Raw genomic sequence first — 22,500 nt, forward strand, 5'->3', positions numbered from 1 at the left:
TCCAACTTTTTCTTCTTTCTGATGATTTATGTCATTGAAACTGTGTTATTCTGCACAAAAGACATTTGTAAAGTTCCCTTTGCTTCTCGTCATGATTATTCTGTTTCCATAGAGATGCAGGACTTTTATGCATTGTAGTGAAAACTAAAGCTACAGAGAAGAAAAAAAATCGTCCCGAAACAGTTTTGGTGTTCAGAGGAACACGCACATGAAATATTGGAGCTGGAAACCGTCTGCAGAGTCGTGGGGAAGAAGACAAGGACATTTGAAGGACATGCTGATCTCAACACTAAACCATGTTTTGTATTTTTAGTTTATGGAGCATCTTTTCGGTTTTCTCGTCTATTGAGACTTGTTGCATTCTGGGAAAGTGTTTTTTATTCCACTGTAAAACGGTGGAATGTTCATTATTTAAAGCCGCGTCTGTTGTCGGCTTCGCTTCTGTCTGCACTCGCACTTCTGTCTGTTTATTTAAATGAGAACAAACGGATCGATACGCGTCTTTCCTTTTCCTATTCAGCTGCATCGACCGCACACACAGAGCCCCGACCCCGCCGTGACCCCGACTAATCGCAAATATTCCAAGTTGATATCTGAGATCTTTGATCGATTACAGAGAAGTCTGACGGGGCGGAAACACGCCGATCAAACAGATCGGAGCCTCGTTGAACTCTGGGGGTGACATCTTTAATCTTACATTTGTTTTCCTACAGACATCCATTCATAAAACCGAAAGCACTTTGTTGAGGTTCGGAATCGAAGGTGTTTTTTTTCTTTCATATTCACTTCATCAACATTTAATCCTGTGCTCCAGACTCAGGATTCAAACATGCGGCTTCTGGAGTCAAAGTCCTGCAATTCCTGTTCCGTGACGAGTCAGAGGCGGCGCTTGATGTTAGTGAAGAGAAACAAACGCACGCTGTCGTTACTATGTTTCCCCAAAAACATTCACATGCATTTAGTAGAATATTATATATAAATGTACAATGCACAAACATGTAACAAACGTGACACTATTTAAACTTTTGTTATGGACAGAGGAATCATAATCCATAATCAATAATCCATTTAGCCACTAGAGGTTCCTTTCAGTTATTTTAGGCTTTTTAAACAAACCTTTTCCTTTGTATCGCTTCATTTAGTCGCTCTGTTAATATGTGTTTGAGTATTTGTGTGGAATGCTTTGTGTTTTTGTGATGTGGTGAACATTGCGAGGCTGGTTGTTTTACAACTCCCTAACACACACACACACACACACACACACACACACACACACACACACACAGACACACACACAGGTCTCTGGTGGACGCAGCAGTTTGATCAGCGCTGATACGTGTTGACAACGATTAATCTGAAAAAATTGAAAGAAATGAATTAATATGCAAATTCATCCTTTATAATATAAATGTCCTTGAAGAGAGTGAGACAAGAGGCAAGGGAGGGAGGGAGGGAAAAGGAGGGGAAAGAGGGAGAGAGAGAATAAAGTAGAGGAAATAAGAGAGGAACATAAATGAGACAAATTGAGAACAAACGGGACAGAAAGAGATTGAGGGAGGAGGAGAGGGAGAACAGGAAGGAAGCAAGAAGAGAGAAGAATAAGGAGTTGAAGGAAGGATGAAGATGGAAAGGGAGGAAGAGGGAGGGAGAGGTGGAGAAAGGAGGGAAGAAATTACAATTAAGAAAGACAAACAGAAGAAAGGTGAGAACAAGTGAGGGGGAGAGAAGTGAAAAGAGAGTGAAAATGGAGGAGAAAAAAGTATGACTTGAAAACAGGAGTAAAAAGCGAAAGAGCAAGAAAGAAGAAATACAAAATTATACACATGAAGAGGAAACAAGAGATAGAGATAGAGAAAGTAAACAAGGAGATGGAAAGGGAAGAGAGGGGATTAGAGGGAGGAGGTGAAGAGATAAGAGAGGCACAAACTTAAGAGAATGAAGCAGGATGAGAAGAAGAGACGGGGAGGCAACAGAAAGAGGAAAAAGATGGAGGAATGAGAAGGAGGAGGTGAAGAACGAGAGGGAAGGAGATAAGAGAGGGGGAGAGAATGAAACAGGGGTGAGGGAGGGAAAGAGGAAGCGAGGCCTCCCAAGAGGAGGTGCAGCTCCAGCTCTCCCTCCCTCGTGTTTCCCTTCTCCATCCCTCCATCCCTCCGTCCGCTCTCTCTCAGTCCTCCAGGAAATCAGCCGCCGATCTGATGGAAGAATAATGATGATGGAGAGAGAGAGGAAGCGGAGGAGAGGGAGGACGGACGATCGACAGGGGAGCAGGACTCCCCTCTCTCTCTCTCTCTCTTTCTCTCTCTCTCTCTCTCTCTCTTTGTTATTCACTTTGAATTAATGGGATTAGTTTCCCCACAGAATCACTTTCATTGTCATACACACCCGTTACCCCCTTTCATTCATACACACACACACACACACACACACACACACACACACACACACACACACACACACACACGCACACACACACACACACACACACACACACACACACACACACACACACACACACACAGTAAGCATACAGCCTTGGAAAGGAGGCGGAAGTGTGTGTGTGTGTGTGTGTGTGTGTGTGTGTGTGTGTGTGTGTATTGTACAATTAAACAATTTCTGCATGAATGACATGAAGGGAGTAGAGACACGAGAGGATGAAGAGGGGAATGCAAGAAAAAGAAGTAGAAGAAGAAGGAAGAGGAGGTTGAATAAACAGAAGATGAACAGAAGAAGAAGAGGCGGAGGGGGGTGAAAAAAAAGATAAACAGAAGAAGAAGAAGAAGAAGAAGAAGAAGAAGAAGAAGAAGAAGAAGAAGAAGAAGAAGAAGAAGAGGGGCTGAAAAGAAGATGAACAGAAGAAGAAGAGGCGGAGGGGGGTGAAAAGAAGATGAACAGAAGAAGAAGAAGAAGAAGAAGAAGAAGAAGAAGAAGAAGAAGAAGAAGAAGAAGAAGAAGAGGAAAGAGAGTGAGTTAAAAGAAGATGAACAGAAGAAGAAGAATAAGAGGAGAGGGAGGTAAAGGAAGATGAATAGAAGAAGAGGAGGAGAAGAAGAAAGAGGGGAATGCAAGAACATGAAGTAGAAGAAGGTGGAGGAGAAGACGAAGAAGAGGAGAGTGAATTAACAAAAGACAAACAGTAGAAGAGGAGGAGGAGCATGTGGGGACTCAGAGGTGTTTTCTCATTCTGCTCATTGTCCGTGCGTTGCCGTGGCGTCTTCGGGGACGGCACTCCTACAAGACGAAGATTAGGGCAACAAAGGCAGCAGGTGGCTGCCGGCTCGACTCTGGGACCTAATTATCTACGGCACCAAACTTTCCCCACGTTTGAAGGACAAATGATTAATTAAAAAGAACAACTCACCTACGCCTCTGATCTTTGGACAATACCCAGAGTGCCGAGGGTTTCTTAACACATGTGTGTGTGTGTGTGTGTAGTCTCGGTGGGACGGTGTATCATTGTCAGACAGTCGAACAGCGCCGCCTGGTTCAGAGAGCCCGTTGTGTCCGAATTTAACTAGCTAACGTGACGGAGGCGGCGAGACAAAGCCGGCTACATCAAGGTCACTGTGACTTCCGCCAGCCAGCTGCCACCGCCACGACAAGGCGAAACACAAATATAATTGGTTTAACAAGTGGGGAAATAATACGGCAGATAGGACGGACACGTATAGCACATTGAGTGGCTGAAAGTAAACAGAAGTGGAGAGAAACTCCGCTCATAATAAAATCATCAGATGGACGAAGAAGACAAGATTTTAAATCTCCCCAATGTGAAACTAAATAATCTAAACGTCACTAAATGACCATCAGACGGCGACTCCTCTGGTTGTATAGAAGTATATGCTTCATGTGTTAAAGCTGCATTCTCTCTCTTGACAACCAGGGGGCGACTCCTCTGGTTGCATAGAAGTCTACAGAAATAACTCTACTTCTCTCTTGATTTATTCCCTCAGTAAACATTTTAAACATAAGTTTATGTCTCAATCTCTAGTTTCAAGTCTTCTTCAATACAGCAAGATGTCCATTTAGTAAATTATGGTCATTTAGAGTCAAACAAACCATAAATATGCTTTAGGGTGGGACTACAAGGTGATTGACAGGTCGATACCAGAAATGTATACGGCTCAGGTGAGGTGAAGATGTGATTGAGACGAGAAACTTCAGTGAAACTTCTCCCGCAGATATCAGTCACAAAAACTCTTGGGCGGAGGCTAGCTGTTTCCCTTGTCTTAATGCTAAGCTAAGCTAACCACAGCTCCTAGAGACATTAGACTCTCACAGACATTTTGAACTGTTCCTCAAAAGAACCCAATTGATGCCACAACACCATCATCATGTCTCCTCTCTCCCTCCTCCTGTTTCTCTGTTCCATCATCTCCCTCCTTTTCTCCCTCTCTCTCTCTTTCTCTCCATCACTTCCTCCCTCGCCTCCTCTTCTTACCCACAATGCAACAGCAGGAGCCGAGGGACTTCAGAGCGGTGGCGGGCGGAAGGCAATCATGACAAATGTGCCGTAACACACACACACACACACACACACACACACACACACACACACTCTCTCACACACACACACACACACACACTGCGGCCGTGCGAGGCATTCATCACAGATGGAGAGTATTGTCAGTGAAAGTTTAATTGTGTAAACACTCTGTAACTGTCCTGTCATATTCCTGCCTCTCCGGCTCACTATCGCCTCCTCGGCTGTAATTGAATTGCTACCTTCAGTGGGGGGAAGGGAGGGGGGGAGAGGAAGAGAGACTTGCCTTATGAATAGAATGTGTTTCCTATCAGGCAGGATTTGACAAATTGTGTCAGGAAGAAAAGCCAAAGTGATAATTTTTCGGTTTACTGAAGGTGGAGGAGGAAGAGGGGGATAAGGATACAGGCACGGGGGGCGGGGGAACAAGAGTGAATGACGAGAAAGAGGGAAAGAAGAGATGACTAAAAGATGGAAAAAGATGAGGACGAAAGGGTTAAAGGAAGGGAGAGAGGAGGATGAAAAACAAATCAAGGAGATAAAGGTGAGGATGATGAAGAGCAAGGGGAAGAGGAAGAGGGGGGACATGATGATGACTAGATAGAGGAAGAGGAGGATAGCTGCGGAGAGGAGAAGACAAAGAAGAAAAAGAGGAGGAAGAAGAGAAAAATGATGATGATGATGATGATTATGAGAAGGAGGAGGAATGGAGATACACAACATGACTGGGAGAAGAAATAGAGGGAGGCACGAGGAAGAGAGAGAAGGAGGGAGGAGGATAAGGAAACATAGGTAGTGAGGGATCAGAAAGAAGGAGGCAAAGAGGTTGGAGGTGCCGGCATAAATGGGAGGAAGAAGAGGAGCAACTACGAAGGAGTAAAAGACGAGGAAGGAGAGGAGGAAAAGAGGGAGGCATGAGGAAGAGGAGGATGGGTGCAGAGAGTAGGAAGAAAGAGAGGAGGTGGAATAAATGTGTGAGGGAAGGGAGAGAGAGTTGGTTTAGGAAACAATCAAGGTGACAAGGATGATGAGGAGAGAGAGGACAATAAGAGGAGAAACAACATGATAAGGATGAAGATGATGCTGAGAGGAAGAGGAGGGTATAGAGGCAGTGAGGGGAAGACGGAGAGGAAAGGAAGAAGAGGAAGAGGAGGCATAGGGAGGAAGGAGAATTTAAAGAATCGAGAGGAGAAAGATGGGGAGGAAGGTGGAAGAGGGGGAGGAAAAGGGGAAGGATTAAAGAAAGGTGAAGAGGGATGAACGAGAGGATGAAGAGGACAAAGGCAAGTGGAAAGGAAGAAAAATGATAATGAGGAGGAGGAAGAGGAAAAGGAGGAGTCTTTATTTGGCAGACTTTAACACAATTAAAGTGACATTTCAATCAAATAAAAGAGTTTGGGGTTTAGACAGGTTTCCACCATGTGTGTGTGTGTGTGTGTGTGTGTGTGTGTGTGTGTGTGTGTGTGTGTGTGTGTGTGTGTGTGTGTGTGTGTGTGTTTGAGTGATGGTATATTTCCTCAAAGCTTTTTCCCACAATGTAAAAGCCTGGGAACCAAAGGTAAAGAAAGTTAAAAACCTCCTCCTCCTCCTTGTTCCCTACCTCATTTTTCATCTCTCTCTCTCTCTCTCTCTCTCTCTCTCTCTCTCTCTCTCTTCATCTCTTCTATTCCCCTCATTCATCACCATCACTCTCGTAGATTTAAAAAATAAATAAAAATACTTTTATTATGACAGCCTTATCAGGACAATGAGCTCAAATCAAACAGCACTCTAATAGTCTGGAGACGCCTTGATCCCGGCTTTGTCTTTCTCTCTCTCCTCTTGTCTCATGTCTTTCCTCCACAGGGACACCTCCTCCCCCTCCTCTCCCTCCTCTTCCTCCTCAGTGATCTCCATGTGACAGGACTCTTAAGGCTTCTCTAAGCTGTCTTTAGCCTCTCCTCTTCCTCTTTTGGGAATGGGTCTAGTGGGGAGGAGGAAGAGAATAAAAGTAGACGATAGTGAGGAAGGAAGGGAGGCAGAGGAGGAGGGAGGAAGGAGGAGGGAGGGAGACAAAATAAGGAGGGAGAACTTCAAAAGAAAAGGACCAACAGTGATTGTGATGAGTTTTAAAGTGAAATGACTGTTTATTGTTGACATAGTCGAGAAGCCTGAAAGTTTGCTGTTGTTTTTAATAGTTTTTTTATTTCAGTGTGATTTCCACCTGGTGAGGGAATTCAGGGTCGGCGGTCTAAACCTGCGTCCAGTTTCTGAGATTCTTTGTTTTTCTACAATCTTTTTAAACGTATTCCTTCGTTGTTGTGCCCCAAGTTGTTAAACATGTGACTCCTCCCCTCAACAAATGTTCTCCGTAGGGTTCGGCAGCGATAAGTCCTCAAACCTAGACAGTGTGTTCCACTTCCTGTTCCCTCGTCTCAAAGTCAACGGCCCAATCTCAATTTTCCCCCTAAACCCTCAAACCCTGAACCCTCAAGGATTTACTGACGTCAGCTTCTAAGTGGCTGAGTGTGAGAGGCTTTAGGGCTTGAACTGGTGTCAATATGAATGGGACAAGGCCCTGTTTCTCGTACCTGGCTTACTGAGTTAGCGGGCTAATTGTCAGGATAAGATGACGTAGGTCAGGCGTTCTCGGTTTCTCGAAGCAAGCTTATGATCTATTTACTCGTTTTCGTAAAAACAAAATGATTGATGAATGTAAAAAAAATATTATTATATATATTTTCTGCTTGCATTCCTCTGATTTCATGTGTTTTTATGTTCCATCTTTAATCCGTAATGTTGTAGTGTAAATGTATTTTATCAGGTTGAACGCCCACGTGTCTCTTTGGTAACCTTTTATTTATTTTTTACTTCTTCATGCTTCCATTGGGAACTGCGTGTTTAACGTCACATTGCTATGAACTGTGGGTAATTCCCTTAGGCAAAGTCAGCATTAGATGCTGACTTACGGAAAGGGATCACAAAGGGTTCAAAATGTCTGCCGGAGAGCCCTCAAGCACTCTACGATGTGACAGTGGGACAGCCCTAAACCCTCAAGGACTTTGCGGCAGCGCGCCTCAAAGTCCGTGAGTCTGTAAGGGTGGAGATTGAGATTGGGCCAACGTGTGTCTGGTTAGATATCTGAAATTAGGTCTGTGTATCACACCAGCGTTTAGTTCTGTGATATATTAAACAGGTCAGTGAACGCCCCTCTGGTGAATCTTAAAGAAGACAACTAAGCGTCCTCACTAGGACACTAGTCCTCCTTTCACTTAGTGGAGGAGACGTGAAGTCATGTGACCGTGGACGAGCTCCTTTATAGGCTAACAGGAAGTCATGTGACCGTGGTGGAGCTCCTTTATAGGCTAACAGGAAATCATGTGACCATGGTGGCCCTCCTGTGTGATTGCAAGCCCCGCCCTCATTGGTTCCACCTGTGTCTCGTTCCCCTGTGTATTTAGTCTGTGTCAACTCCCTGTCCTGTGCCGGTTTGTCTCTTGATGTCCGCCCTCTTGATGTCCTAGTAAACTTTGTGCTGTAAAAGCATCTCCCGCTCCTGTGTCTGCTTTTGGGTCCTGCCCTCCGTGGTTCCTGATTCCTAACAGTACAAACCGGCCAAGACATGGACCCAGCGGACTCCAACCCTTGCCGTAAGCTGTCGTTCCCAGCTGACCACGACCAGCTTCTAAAATACATGCTGGAGGATCTCCAAGCCCTCCGCCTGGTCAAGGCTCTAGCTCTCCGTCTCCCGTCGGTGGCCCAGCTGATCTCGGGCCCTCATCTCCAGTCGGCGGTTGAGCCAAGCCATGCTCCACTCTTCCAGGCGGCGGTCCAGTCAATTCCTGCTCCATGCCCCCAGATTGACGACCGGCTTCTTAGGGACATGATGGAGTCCCTCCGAGCCCTGTTCCAAAGCAGGGCCCCGGCTCCTCCTGTTCTGTCGGCGTCTCCTGTCCCTGCTGCTGCCCTCGACACCGGGCCCCCCGCCGGCGCCACGACCAGTTCCTGTGCCCAGTACCCCCGAGTCCGGTTCCCCCGAGTCCGGTTCCCTGCTCCCCCTTCCCCGCTCCCCAGAGTCCTGGTGCCCATAAGTCCAGTTCCTCCCCAGACGCCTCGCAGCCGTCCCCAGTGCCCGCCGACGCCCCGACCTGCATCTGGGTCGCGTTCCCCTTCGGAGCCCCCGGCCCTCCCAGAGTCCTTCCGCCCGCCTGATGGCCGTGCTACGGCCCGCCCCTCGGACTGGTTCTGCCGTGCCCCAGGTCCCCCCCCTCCGGCTCCCCTCCACCCACCCTATGTGGCCCAGTCCTGGTGGGACGTCTGGGATCCGTCCCTAGAGGGGGGGTACTGTCATGCCCAGATCTCCTGGGTAGTCTGTTTCTGTTGTGTCTGTCAGCCTCCTTGTCTCTCGTTCCAGACTCCTCCTCCTCGTGTGCCGCCCTCCTGTGATTGCAAGCCCCGCCCTCATTGGTTCCACCTGTGTCTCGTTCCCCTGTGTATTTAGTCTGTGTCAACTCCCTGTCCTGTGCCGATTTGCCCCCTTGATGTCCTAGTAAACTTTGTTCTGTAAAAGCATCTCCCGCTCCTGTGTCTGCTTTTGGGTCCTGCCCTCCGTGGTTCCTGATTCCTAACAATTAGCTTCTTACTTAAAAGTGAATTAGTGAAGATCATCTTGATGAACTAAACATCATTAGTAAAATGGTGATAACTGTTCAATATCTGGAGGAAAGATAATTGTAATAATACTAATGCAATGATTAGGCATCCACATCCTTTTGGCCACAGTGGTGATGTGATGAGGGGAGGGAGGAGGGAGAGCATCAAGAAGAGAGTAAATGAAGGAACAATTTGTTTTCTCCGTTATGTCACATGTCTGTCTCTTTACTTCCTGTCGTCGTCACGTCTGTCTCTTTGCTTCCTGTCGTCATGTCTGTCTCTTTGCCTCTTCTGTCTTTATTTCCTCTCTTTTCATTGCTTCGTACCCTTCGTCCCTCTGTTCATGTTCGGCTAGACGACAGAGGCATGATAAAAGACGACTGGACAAGAAAGAGGAGGTAGAAAATAAATAAAACTGAAGAATAAGATGAGGAGAAAGGGGAAGAAACCGAGAGGTTAACAGAGCGAGTGTGTTTGGTATAATTGAATCCAGAGAGAGAGGACAGATGGATGGACTGAACATATTAGCATCCGTAATCAGAGGGAGGCGTGAGGAAGAATAGGAGCGGCGGCCGTGTTCATTGAGCTGCTAACTGTTTTTACGAAACGCGTCTGTGAAAAGCCGCTCCGGCTTCTGATGAACACAAACTACGACTTATTGTCTCTGATCAGATGAAACAGACTCACGCAGGCTGTTTGACACGGAGACCGCTTGAAGAAGCTCCACTGACACTTCTGATCAGATGCAAACATGGACGGGTCTGCTGTGGGGAGTCAAACCCAGGAGGCAAGTTAAGCCAATGAGGAAGGCATTCTTTCTCCTGACCACCAGGGGGCGACTACTCTGGTTGTATAGAAGTATATGCTTCATGTGTTAAATCTGCATTCAACAGTACTCTCTCATGGATATGTCATATCTCATGGATATTTTTATGTTATTTGATCCCGACCCAGCATGGATGTCCTGCACTTATAGAGTCAGACGACCAGCTGATTTGTTTGTCTGCTCTCTGTCCGTCTTTCATATTCTTTTATTCTATAATCATTTAGTTGATTGTTTGTTTTGTCATGAATCTGACTTCAACTATATTGTTATCTGGAATAGAAGGTAAAGTAAGTATAATTTTCAAGTCAAAATAGTACTAAAGCACTTGATGTTACACTACCAATCTTGTTAATATAATTTTATTCATTTATTTCGTACCTCCTTCTGTTGTTTCCTTCCTCTTCCCCCATCTCTCCTTCCTCCTTTAATAACACAATTTCCTCTTCCACACACACACACACACACACACACACACACACACACACACACACACACACACACACGCCCTCCCCCATGTCCACAAATTAAAAGTTGAGTCTTGGACCTTGAGAAGTTCCCGCCTTATCGCCGCTGTGACAGACAGATAGCGGTGAGAGGAGCACTTCATTTGCGGTCCGCAGCCGCCCTGTCCTCCGCTGCCGTTATCTGAAAGAGCCCTGGATCCCATTGTAAACAGCCCCCGCCCTCGTTAAGGAGCGTAATTAGAAAAACTCTAATAATAATGGACCGTGATTGGCCATTGTGTCCTCCAAAGATTCCATTTAGAGGCTGCGGCGGTTTAATAAAACTTAACCAAACGGATAATTTTGTTTTAGTAATAATCCTCGGCGTCTGAAAAGTTCTTTGTTGGCCTCAAGTGGCTCTATTGCTTTTCTTTAAAACACACTCATGACACTGATTTAATTAATTTGAGCACTTTCACTAAATCCATTGTGACTTATTCTCCCAGTGGGTGTGGAGTTTAGAGGATCTGCTTCTGTGGAAGTCGTTCAGCCGGTCTGAAGAAAAAACACTTTGTGTTCCAGCTGAGAGGAAAATAAACGCTGCCGCCATTAGATCACCGGTCCTCGTGCTGCTGAAGGACCTACGTCACGCTACTGGTCACGTGTTGCTAAACGCTCGGTTAGTTTGGTAAAAAAGATAATTTTGTGGGTTGAAACAACTTTTCTTTTTGGTTTCACTTGGCACACGGGCACCGGCCTCCTGGGTGAAAGTCACGTCCACCCCACTCACTCCTTACGCAGACTTTTCATCATTTGTGATAGGTCAAAAAAAAAAACATAATCTGGGAGAAAAATTTATTTTTCGGAATGTAATTGATGATTAATATGTATTTCTATCATATTAATATTAAATACATATTTTATATTAATAATACACAAGTATATTATAATAATAATACATACATATATTATATTAATATAAAATATATCAATAATATTATTTTGAAATACATATGTTATATATTCATAATTATTTAATTTTGTTATATAGCAACATACATTTTAGGAGACCAAGCGGAAAAGTCACCCATTTTTTTAGTGCGTTTTTGTTCTAAAAGTCCAGCAACATCCGCCAATTTCTGCTCGTTACACGAACATCGTCTTTTCCAAATAAAGAAGAAGATGAAGAACAATGCCATTGTAGTTGTGCATAAAACTTATAAGACTAAAAGATCAGAAAGACTCATATTAATGCCCTTTTGGAAGGAAATGATAAGAAACTTCAGAATGGACTTATATGTGGTGATACATTAAGAATTTGATGAAGGACAATCAGAGAAAGAAGATTGGAATGTGTGTGTGTGTGTGTGTGTGTGTGTGTACATCCCACCATATTTGACCTTTGCCCCGTGTCCTGGAGTTCAAGTGACATTTTCAAATGCAAAGACACACACACACACACACACACACACACACACGCCCTCAGAGAGCTCGTCCTTGGGCAGCTGCAGCCGCCGCCGCCGCCGCCGGCCGCTCTAAATGACATTAAACGTAGGTGACTGTAAACTTGTGTAATTATGATAAATGTGAGCGATTACAATTAATTATTCCCCTCCATTGTGCTAATCGTGTAATTAGCAACAATAATCAAAGACTTATGATATTGAAATAAGGCGACGCCGCGGACAATTAGACCGCGAGGAGCTAATAACGGGGAGCTTATGGTGTTTTCCTGGAGGGCAGAATTACTGTTAGACTTCCACGAGGACTTTTGAAAATCAGGGTGTTTTTCTAACAATGTTTTCTCTGATGAGAGAAAAATTGAAATAAATACTCAAATAACTGCAAGCTTTTTTTTCTGCAGGATGGCATGAGAACGTGAATGAAATGAAGCGTCTGTTCGCTTCTTTAATTAAGTCTGAACGGAGGTTTATGAGAAAAGTGAAGTTATGGATTCAGTTATTAAATCAGGAGCTGGTGATTTTATTTTTCATTTTTTTATTCTAAGCACAGTATAATGCTGTAAATGTGATCTTTTACTTGCTGTGTTTCTGAAGGTGCAACACATCGTTAGAGCATGAAGAACAAAAGGTTGTGTTCAGAGGACACGAAGGATGAAAAGCTCTCTTCTGTCTGAGGTGTCATCATCATAAGGTCATGCAGTTTAGAGGAAAGAAGGTTGTGTTCAAAAGTCACTTTGACATCAGAGATTTTAGACTCTTTTAAATAAAAAATCTTCATGATGCATTCAAGAAAGCCTCTGTCATTCAAACATTTAGATGACACATCCGAGTATTTCATGATCTTTTTTTACTAAATAAGTTGATTCCTGTGAAGACGGAAGTTTAATTGGAAAAGACTGCAGTCGTGTAATGAGCAGAAATTGCATTTTTGTAGGAAAACACACGGAAAAAAATAGACATCAGACATCATGAGGATACGCATGTAACCAGCTCATGTTCATGGAGGCCTTTGTTTACTTGATTCAATGTATTAAGAGACATTTCCTTGAAATGTTAAGGAGTGTATTTACCATGCATGTTGTAAGAAACAGGTTTTTAAAGCAGTCTGCACCCGATAGAACACATAATGACGTATTGTTGACGAAAACTAAAGTTGACTAAACATTGACAGCGGCTACATTTACATGCATTAAATATGCATGTAAAAATACATTAAAATGCAGTAAAACACCTCCATGCGTACATCAGAGCGTCACTCCATCGTTCACGCTCCTGAAAGCTTTGCAAAACTATGTCTTCTTTAATTGAACTTAATTAATTAATTAAACAGACTACGAACACGTAAACAGGCAAGGGGCTGCTAACTGCTGTAAAAACCAGGATTGAGCTTCACATTCTGAATACATGTCCAAAGAATGCTCTCAAAACGTGAATAATATCTTCATCACACATATAAATTTGCACTAAACTCATGCCACTTCCTCGCCTTCAGTCTTACTTACTCGTAAAACCTGGACACACATTTCTTTGTAACTAGATCATTTCTGACAGTCATTCTTTGGTTTGAAAGAAGCAAAAGAAAACAAAGATTTAACTCCACACTTGAACTAATTGGACTTTGTTTGTTTAGTACAGATGGTTTTAAAATAACTGGAATTGGTCCAAAGAATGTCAACATGTGGCCGCCATGTTGCAACAAAATCATTTTTTAAGACACAGAAAAGTCCCTGAAGCTGTTCTCAGGTCAGGCCTTCTCTGAGCCAGATCATCCGGTGAAAGGTGAAAATTATCTTCAGTTCCTTCACAATAACAATTACAAGTCACCTCCGTGTGAGGGGGTCAAAGGTCAAAGTCAACAGCCAGCAGACGTCAGAGAGAATCTAAATGTCCCGGCGACCCTGAACGGACGCCATGTAATGAAGCACTCCTCCTCCCTCCCAAAGAGACTCTGAATCACACTCGTGAGTAATAATTTTCCACCACTCACCCTTCAGAGGCGTCGGAGCCTCTCAGCCTCAGTTTGACTGATATTAGTCAAATTGCGTCATGTGCTTTTAAAGATGACTCCCCTTAAGTGCAAGAGGGGTGTTGAAAGCGGCACGGAGCTTCAAAGGAAGATCTCTCTCCGCCAAGGTCATCTCATATTTTAACTCCAATTTCAATACTTTATGAGCGTGACTGTAATTAAAAGGATGGGGTCAGCTGTCTGATATATTATGACAGAGCAGCCAGCAAGGTAAGCCCAGTTATTAACTTTAAAATAGAAAAAAAAGAAAAAGAAAAGTGATTTAGACGGAGGAACTTTTAAAAGGAAACGGAGTAACTTTGTGCTTGTTTTAAGCTGCTTGTATCCATGATGGGGTTGTAGGGAGATAATGAGGCTTGAGAATCAACAGCGATTATCCATCAACAGATGCAACAAGTCTGTCAAGCTTCGGGTTGAATTAGGATACACAGAGAACGAGCAGGAGAGCCGAGAGACCCCAGAGGATGGTGTCTTTTTTTATTACGTTTCCCCGAAAAACAAAAAACATACGAGGGCAGTCATCACTGCAGGTAATCCCCGGCTCTACACAATCCTCAAACATTTCGGTGAACAGGTTTCTTGCTTTAAAGTGATATTTGGCTTTTTTGTCAGAAATCACACAATCAAACCCAGCAGGTCGAGAAGCAGTCAATAAATGCAGTGTATTGGTTTCTTGTATATGTTCTGTATCTTTTTGTGTGTTGTTGCTCAGGATGAAATTAATGCCGGTGGAAAGTAAATTAGGAGCCTTTTTAGCTGTTTCCTAAACCCGACTGTTAGTTTTGCCGCCTAAACCGACCTGTTGGATTTGTCTCCTAAACCGACCTGTTGGATTTGTCTCCTAAACCGACCTGTTGGATTTGTCTCCTAAACCGACCTGTTGGATTCGTCCTCAGGCTAAACCTAACTGCTGGTTTTGCCGCCTAAACTCCCGCCTAAAACTAGCTGTTGGTTTTGTGGACTAATCTTAACTGTTCATAGTTATTTGAAGCCCAACTATGATGTGTTTCTTCAACCTAACTTCTTTTTTTTACCATAATGTCGCCCCGGGAAAAAATGTCTCGATGAGCGACACAAAAAACATGAATAATTCCTGTTCCTGTTCCCAAAACCAATAGATTGTATATTGTGACTGTTGCACAAAGGTCCATGAGACTGAGATCATTGAACCCAAATGACTTAAATGTCCTCCAGATAAAGTAACCACGACCAAATAGCCATAAATTCCGCCCCACTTCAAAGCACCGGCATATGAAAAGAGGAAGTGGAGCCCTGAGTGTGAAACTTCACAAAGAAACAAAGTCAACAGCGATCGATCGGTAGACTCCCCCTATGCTCGGAGGAGGAGGAGGAGGGAAGGAAACAAAGATGCCTCAAGGCGGAAGAAAAAAACCCAGATGTAAACAAATGGAAAAAGCTCAGCCGGACGCGTTAGCAGGCGAGGTGTTGGCCAGCTATCGACTGAACTAATGACGGTGAAAATGCATTACTCATCGTCTACAGGGGAGGATGCTGGGAATTTAATGTTAAAGAAAAGCCTCCTCATGAATTCATAAACTTTAATTCCAACTCATCGAAACTGGACCTCCAGGATTCAGCACCTGAAACAACATGGCCGACGCATTGGACTGTTTTCAGTCTATTGCCCCGGATCGGGAACCTCAATCATTTCATCCTGTGTGGATTGCCTCACACCGTCCCGACAGAAGAATGAGCGTAGATTTATTTGCCTTTCCGTCACTTCGTTCTTTCAACTGTAAAAAAAAAAAAAAGGCGAAGCGAAAGAAGAATGAAAGCTGTGGAACTAATAAGCAGAGGTTGTATCATTCATAATCCTTTTGTAAGGCTTTTTCAAAAGACGAAACAACACCAAACACACCACCATGTGTAAGTTTGTTACGTTCTTGCTCCTGGAAGCTTGGATCTTCTTCCCGACCGCAACGCTCTTTGATTGGTCCCGGATCATAGTGTCTCTCGGCCGAATTTATGACTCTAATAATCGCCTGATCTGACGCAACAATTTTTGGAACGGTGCCGTCCGGAGCCGACGAGGCGCCGACGCTTCTCATTGACGATTCAATCCAAAGAGTCAGATATCCCGTCGGGGATGTCGACCTCGCATTGTCTGAGAGAGACGTGATCGCTCCCGATTACCCGGAACACCTGGTATACCACCTCAGAGTGTGGTATGGAAGCTGCACTGCCCAGGACAGGAAGGCACTTCAGCGTGTGATAAAAACTGCACAGTACACCTCAGGAGCAGCCTTCCCCTCACTTCAGGACATTTACTCCACCAGAGTAACCAGGAGAGCAGCCCACATCATCAGGGACACAACACACCCCCATCACAGCCTCTTCTCGCTCCTGCCATCAGGCAGACGCTACAGGAGTCTGAAGTTCAGAACCACGAGACTGACCAACAGTTTCTACCCACAGGCCATCAGGCTGGTGAACATTGGACATTGTAGCAGTGCATAGTGCACTTTATGAACTGAACAATACTGATATCATGTTTTTATTTATTATTATATTATAACTATATTAATTCTTATTATTATTTATAATTTTAGCATATGAGAGTAAAAACATCTTGAATCTTGAATAAGTCCCGCCCCCTTCAGGGAGCCGCTCATACAGATTCATACCAGCCCTCCTTCGCCTCTTCTCTTTATTCCACCGCTCTCTTTCCGGAGACAAATTAACATTAAAGAACACATACATGAATCCTAATCCTCCCTCTCTTTCGCTCTCTGTGGTCACATTATCATTGGGGATCACTCCTTCACATCCATACATGTCCGTCTGAAACCTCTCTCTCTCTCTCTCTCTCTCTCTTTCTTTTTTTCTTTGGACAAATTAACATTGCTAAGCACTCGTGCACATTCAAACATGTCCCTACATCCCCGGCCTCTCTTTCTTTCCATCTCTCCCTCTCTAGACAAATTAACATGGTAGAACAAACACCTTTGTCCTCTTCCCCTCCTCTTTTCCTTTTGCTCTTTTTCTGCCTCTGGTCAAATTAACTCTGGGAATCACGGAGATATTCATACAAACCCCTATCATTCGTTCTTCTACTTCAGTATCTTCATCTCTTTCTATCTTTAGGGCAAATTAGCATTAGGGAACACCCATCCATGTTTTAGATCTCCTCCTTATTTTTCTCTGCAGACATATTGACTTTGACGGCCACACATATGTCCTCTCTCTCTCTCATCTCCAGTTTGGGTGCATGGGGAGGCTCGGTTAGAGGTTTGCAGAAAGTCATACAATACACACAAAAAAAAACCTCAAATGTGGAACTCCAATTAATTTAAAGCCGCTCCTCACCCATCACCAGCACCAATCAGCCAGGAATAAATCTGCGGCAGATCTAATTACCGCGCCGTCTCCGAAGACCCCGGCCGCCGCAAAGCCAATCTTCCTCTCCTTGTTTGAACAGGCTGATGAACTAAGGGACTCGATGGATATCAAGTCATTTTGTTTAATTTATAAATGGATTTTCCCCCCTAATACTTAAATTATCATCAGCATGAGAGAGAAAAAGAGGGAGAGAGAGAGAGAGAGAGAAGCACAATGAAGAGCATTTGGTAAAGAAAAGCCTTGAACATGTGGTGCAGGAGAGAGATGGAGGGATGAGAGCGATGGAGGGTTGGAAAGAATCCCAATAAGCGATGTGTCCTTGCCCAGGATGCAACAGCGAAGGTTTCACAATGTGGCGCCACACTCAGTGTATTCAAAACAATGCCGGGACATAAAGGGAACAAGTGAAGGAAGAGGACGTCAAGGTCACAGAGTGCAACACCTTCAAACTCCCAACCGGTGAAATGCCAAATGCCTGCTGGGAGGAGCTTCAAACGGGGACCAAACATATCCTTGTACAACGCTTTGTACAATATTTTACAAAAGTTACATGTGTGTTTTTTTCTGCGAAAGTCAGCAACACAAGTCAATATAACTAAAACATCTCCCTCCTGACTCCTCATCCCTCCTTTCCTACCTGGTTCGGGGGTCTCGGAGTGCGACGACGAGGAACCCGAGGACGCCCCGTCCTCGTTGACAGCGCCCTGGGACAGAGACAAGCCTCGGCCCGGAGGAAGCTTCATGCCCAGCTGCTCCGCCAGCTCCACGTGATCCCCGGGGTGAATGTAGTCGAAGACGCTGCTGCCGGTCAGCTCCACCTGAACAGAGAAAGACGGACGTTAAACATCTTCCTCCTCCTCCTCCTCCACCTGCTGGACGATGGATCACGTCCAGAACGTCTCGAAGCGTACATCTCCTCAATTTCCTTCTCACACTCTTCTGCTGTTTCTTCTCCTCCCTCTCTTCCTCCTTCTCTACTTTCCTTTCTTCATTCAAGATTCAAGATATTGTTATTGTCATATGCACAGATAACAGTTATCTGTGCAATGAAAAGTTTATTTTACTGGGTCATCCTAACACACTTTTTTTTTTAATAAGGCACACAAATATGGTCGAGTTTGTCCTTTAATTCCCCCTCCTTCACATACTTTGCTATCACCATCTTTCATTTCTTGTTCATCCCTCTTTCTCTTTCACTGCTTTTTCTTACCCTTCTCTCTTCATCATCAAATTCTTCCTCCCCCTCAAACCCTCCCACAAAGCAACTAGCAAAGAGGTAGGGAAGTTGGAGTATATCTATTGTAACGGACTGAGGGAAATGTTATGTTATGAATGTTATATTCAGGAGGTCAGTGAACGTCTCATGAGCTGGGTAGCTGTGAAGCGCGCCTGTGATTGGAGAGCGAGGGAGGGGGGATGTTGTAGTGTGTGTGTTACGAGCCGTTATGAGCAGAGTATATGACCCGGAGGAGAGGTGAAGCATGTTGAGAGGTTTTCACAGGGTTCTACTGTTGTTTGGCGTAGGCTACGGCCCACAGTAGCCTGTTATATTGTTCCCTTAATAAACACACTATAAGCAATCTAACGTCTTGTAGCTTTCCTGACCCAGGGTCGCTACACTATTAAGATTATTAGGATTATTGATTTCTCTCGATATTTGGGTGAAAACAGGAATATTTGGTGCATGAAAACGTAGCAAGTGTTTCTCTACCTTCCTCCTTCCCGCCCTCCTCCTCCTCCTCCTCCTCCTCCTCCTCCTCTAATCCGTCCCTCAGCGAATCAGCGCCGGCTTTTCATTCTCATGGAAATGGAATAAATAAGCTTCTTCTTATTAAATAAATACAGATTCCCTTCACCTTAAAGACTCTCATTAGCTCCGATAGAAGCGGATTTGTCTTCGTTAATTGGGGATGAGACGAGAGAGCGCCAGCAAAACCACAGCGTGACGCTACACACACACACACACACACACACACACACACACACACACACACACACACACACACACACACACACACACACACACACACATGCATGTCAAGGTTACAAACACACACACACACAAACACTTTTATTTTTTGAGTAATTAACAAACACACTCACATTTAAGTACTCGATTTTCCACGGGGTCATGTGACCGACGTTTAACGCACGTGTTTTCATTTGCAGCGCATCAGAAACTGTGTGCACATTTATTTCCACATGCTAATCTGGTTATGTACTGTATAAGAGAGAGTGTGTGTGTGTGTGTGTTCAGGTTTTTGGGGGTCCACTGGGACAAAGGGGATTACATGGAATCCCTTTAATAAGAAATCCCTTTAAGGCAATTTAGTCCCCTCATAAAGTCTCATCTGGTGCAGAAAGTGATGATTAAGGAATGAGAATGATCTCTGAATCACACACACACACACACACACACACACACACACACACACACACACACACACACACACACACATGCACACACACCCTGGTGCACCATGGGAGTTAGTGTTCATGTTTACACGTTACAGTGCAAATTGGATCTACATTGTTCTTCCTCGGAATAACACGCCGACTTTTTAATCAATTAAAACTTGGCACAAGTATTTTACATAAAGTCGCTGGAGCTAATTACACAGAGGGAACAACGCAGAGGCGGAATTAAACATTCAGACAGTTACTGTAACAACACTGAGAGAATTAATACAAAGGGGAATAATACAAAAAAAAAGCACGTTACTGTGGGCGGATAAATAGAAAGTCTTCAGTCCAATGGAGACGCAGAAAGATGTACAAGAATATTTGGAAATGCGTAGCATGTAAAATAGGTGACTGAAATATCAAATGTCAGACGACAATTAAACAATACAGTTGGGTAATAAAGCCGTGCAATGGAAAAATTCAACTATGCGCAAATATTGCATGATGATTTGAGGGCACATTATTTTGGTCTATTTAGTGTATGTTACTGCTGTATTTGGATGTATTGAAGACCATTAGTGATATACAATTGGAATATATAGCATGTTACATAAGAACATTTAAATTAAACACATTAATCCAAAACGCACGTTTTGGAGATTCGCCTCTCTAGTTATTAAAACCTCTCTAGTTTTTTTTCTGCTTCACTTTAACAAAGTCAAGCTTTGCAGAGAGACTGTTCAGATACTGTGCTGTGATTTGGGAGAAGTTTAAACCTGCAGCTGCATCATTCCAAAGAGAAAATAATCCTGAAAGTGATTTTTATTTTTTCTTAATTTTTGCTGTGAGCCATCATCTTCATTTACTCTTAACTATTAAAATATATACAGATATCTAGACACCTGGAGAAATCTCACAAGTGTTGCCTTTAATATAACACCAACATTATTCAAATAGCCTTTGTGGTTGCAGAGATGCACTCATTTTAGTTTGGGTATGCAATTTGCAAAGAACATTTAAGAAAAGAACACCGGCTCGGGGTCAAGAGGTTAAATACGAGTTTGAATGAAAATTAATGAAAGTCAGTGAAAATGTGAAAGCAGTTGAAGTGTGACATTCACGGAGACAAAGGTCACAAAGCGACGACATATTGCAGCTGCTGAACTGCAATATGTTGACTTGGCAACTCAAGTGACTGATTGAACACGCCAAGTCTGTTTTTCACCAAAAACAGACATCTGAAGATGTGTTGCAACCGTCTGATTTTTATTAATCAGCAAAATCTTGGCAACCGCAACCACCATGCATCACGCTACCTCCCTCAGAGGTTGGCCAAGTGATTTAATACCATTAAAATGATTTTTTTTATATATTTCTTTATGTATTTATGTGACATTGTGAGTGAGACGACATACGAGATACAGAGAGAGGAGACGACAGCCGTTCAAATCCATGTGAAACATTTGACAAATATTATGAAGATGTTGGGGACACACATATTTAAGGTCGTGGATTTTAAAATCATGACTAATTGTCAGCTACAAAACAATTAACTCTGTGCGTCAATTTAGAGAGCGAAAGGAAAACATGGTGGAAACTATGAGAGAAATTACACACTGCAGCGGATTGTGTGAGTATTAGTTTGGGTTTCAGCTTGCAGAAGAACAGTAATCCTGCAATATATTATAATTAGTAATACATTAGTCATATATTAATACATGTAACTGTATTGGATTATAATTACTGCTACATTAACATGTAAACAGCATTTCAATGTAACGTCTATAGTCACTCCTCAGTCCAAATATGGTCACTTCCTCTTCACTGGTTGCAAAAAAAATACAAGATGGCGACGGTAAAATCGATGCTTCAAAACAAACCAATAAGGTGACGACGTCATGACGACGACGTCCACTTCTTATATCCGGTTTGTGGTCCACAAACGTTTGGACACATTGAAAATAGAATAAATAGAATCATATGGTCATTGTCTGTTCACAAGACAAGATGGCAACGGCCAAAATCGATGAAATCTAGGCTTCAAAACATCAGCCAACAAGCTACGGCCACTTCTTATATACAGTCTGTGGGCCGCAAACGTTTAGCCAAATTGTGTTCAAGCCTTCTTTCATTAAAACAATAACCGACTGAAACGATTAATGAAAAGGAGTACAAGTTTAAACGCAGAAGAACCGATGACCTCCTCCTCGAAAAAAACCCTCAATAAATCCCAACAGGTTAAGTTTGAGTTTTGACATTGTTTGTCTGTTTGGAGTCTCGAGATAAATCTCATTAAAACGCGACGGCAGGTTTTATCGCTCCGCTCGCCCTCCGAGACAAAGACAAGGACATCATGTGACCAAAGAGAAAAAGAGTGATGGTGATAACCACGTCCAGACCAGAGAACGCGACTAAATGTCAAGCGACTATGTGTGTGTGTGTGTGTGTGTGTGTGTGTGTGTGTGTGTGTGTGTGTGGGGGGGGGGGGGGGTTATTGCTGTCAGATGTAATTACTGCAGTGTAAATGTTGCATCACTACAACTGTTCAGCCGGCCGTAATCTTAAAACAGAGACACACACACATAACAAAGAAAACGTCTCAGATTTGGAGCTTGGTTCCAGAAAAAGAGGACAAACACAAGAAAAAGAAAAGTCAAAGAGGAAACTTCTCTCTACTTTAAAAAACAATATATTTATACTCATGGCTCACCGAAGCCACATTTGACCGAAAGTATAGAAAGTCATTATTAATATTATGTTGTCTTTAAGTTACTCCTCATTTATTTTTTCATGCGTTTTTCCGACTATAGTCCATCATCCTGTGAACACGGTCCTTTCAAAATAAACTTCCTTCAAGACAGGAA

The 22,500-nt window shown here is 43.5% G+C and overlaps 1 protein-coding gene across 1 annotated transcript in view; it reads right to left on the reverse strand.

Moving 5' to 3' along the window:
* The window catches only part of npas3 (neuronal PAS domain protein 3), a gene marked incomplete at both ends in the record, with an annotated part of 256,082 nt that overhangs the window by 27,625 nt on the left and 205,957 nt on the right, over positions 1-22,500 (reverse strand). The window contains one exon of the mRNA XM_079231114.1: positions 17,871-18,051. Coding sequence (XP_079087240.1) covers positions 17,871-18,051 — 181 coding nt within the window. The remainder of the gene's footprint in view (positions 1-17,870; positions 18,052-22,500) is intronic.

Source organism: Taurulus bubalis, assembly GCF_910589615.1.
Source record: "Taurulus bubalis genome assembly, chromosome: 1".
NCBI classification, from domain to species: Eukaryota; Metazoa; Chordata; class Actinopteri; order Perciformes; family Cottidae; genus Taurulus; species Taurulus bubalis.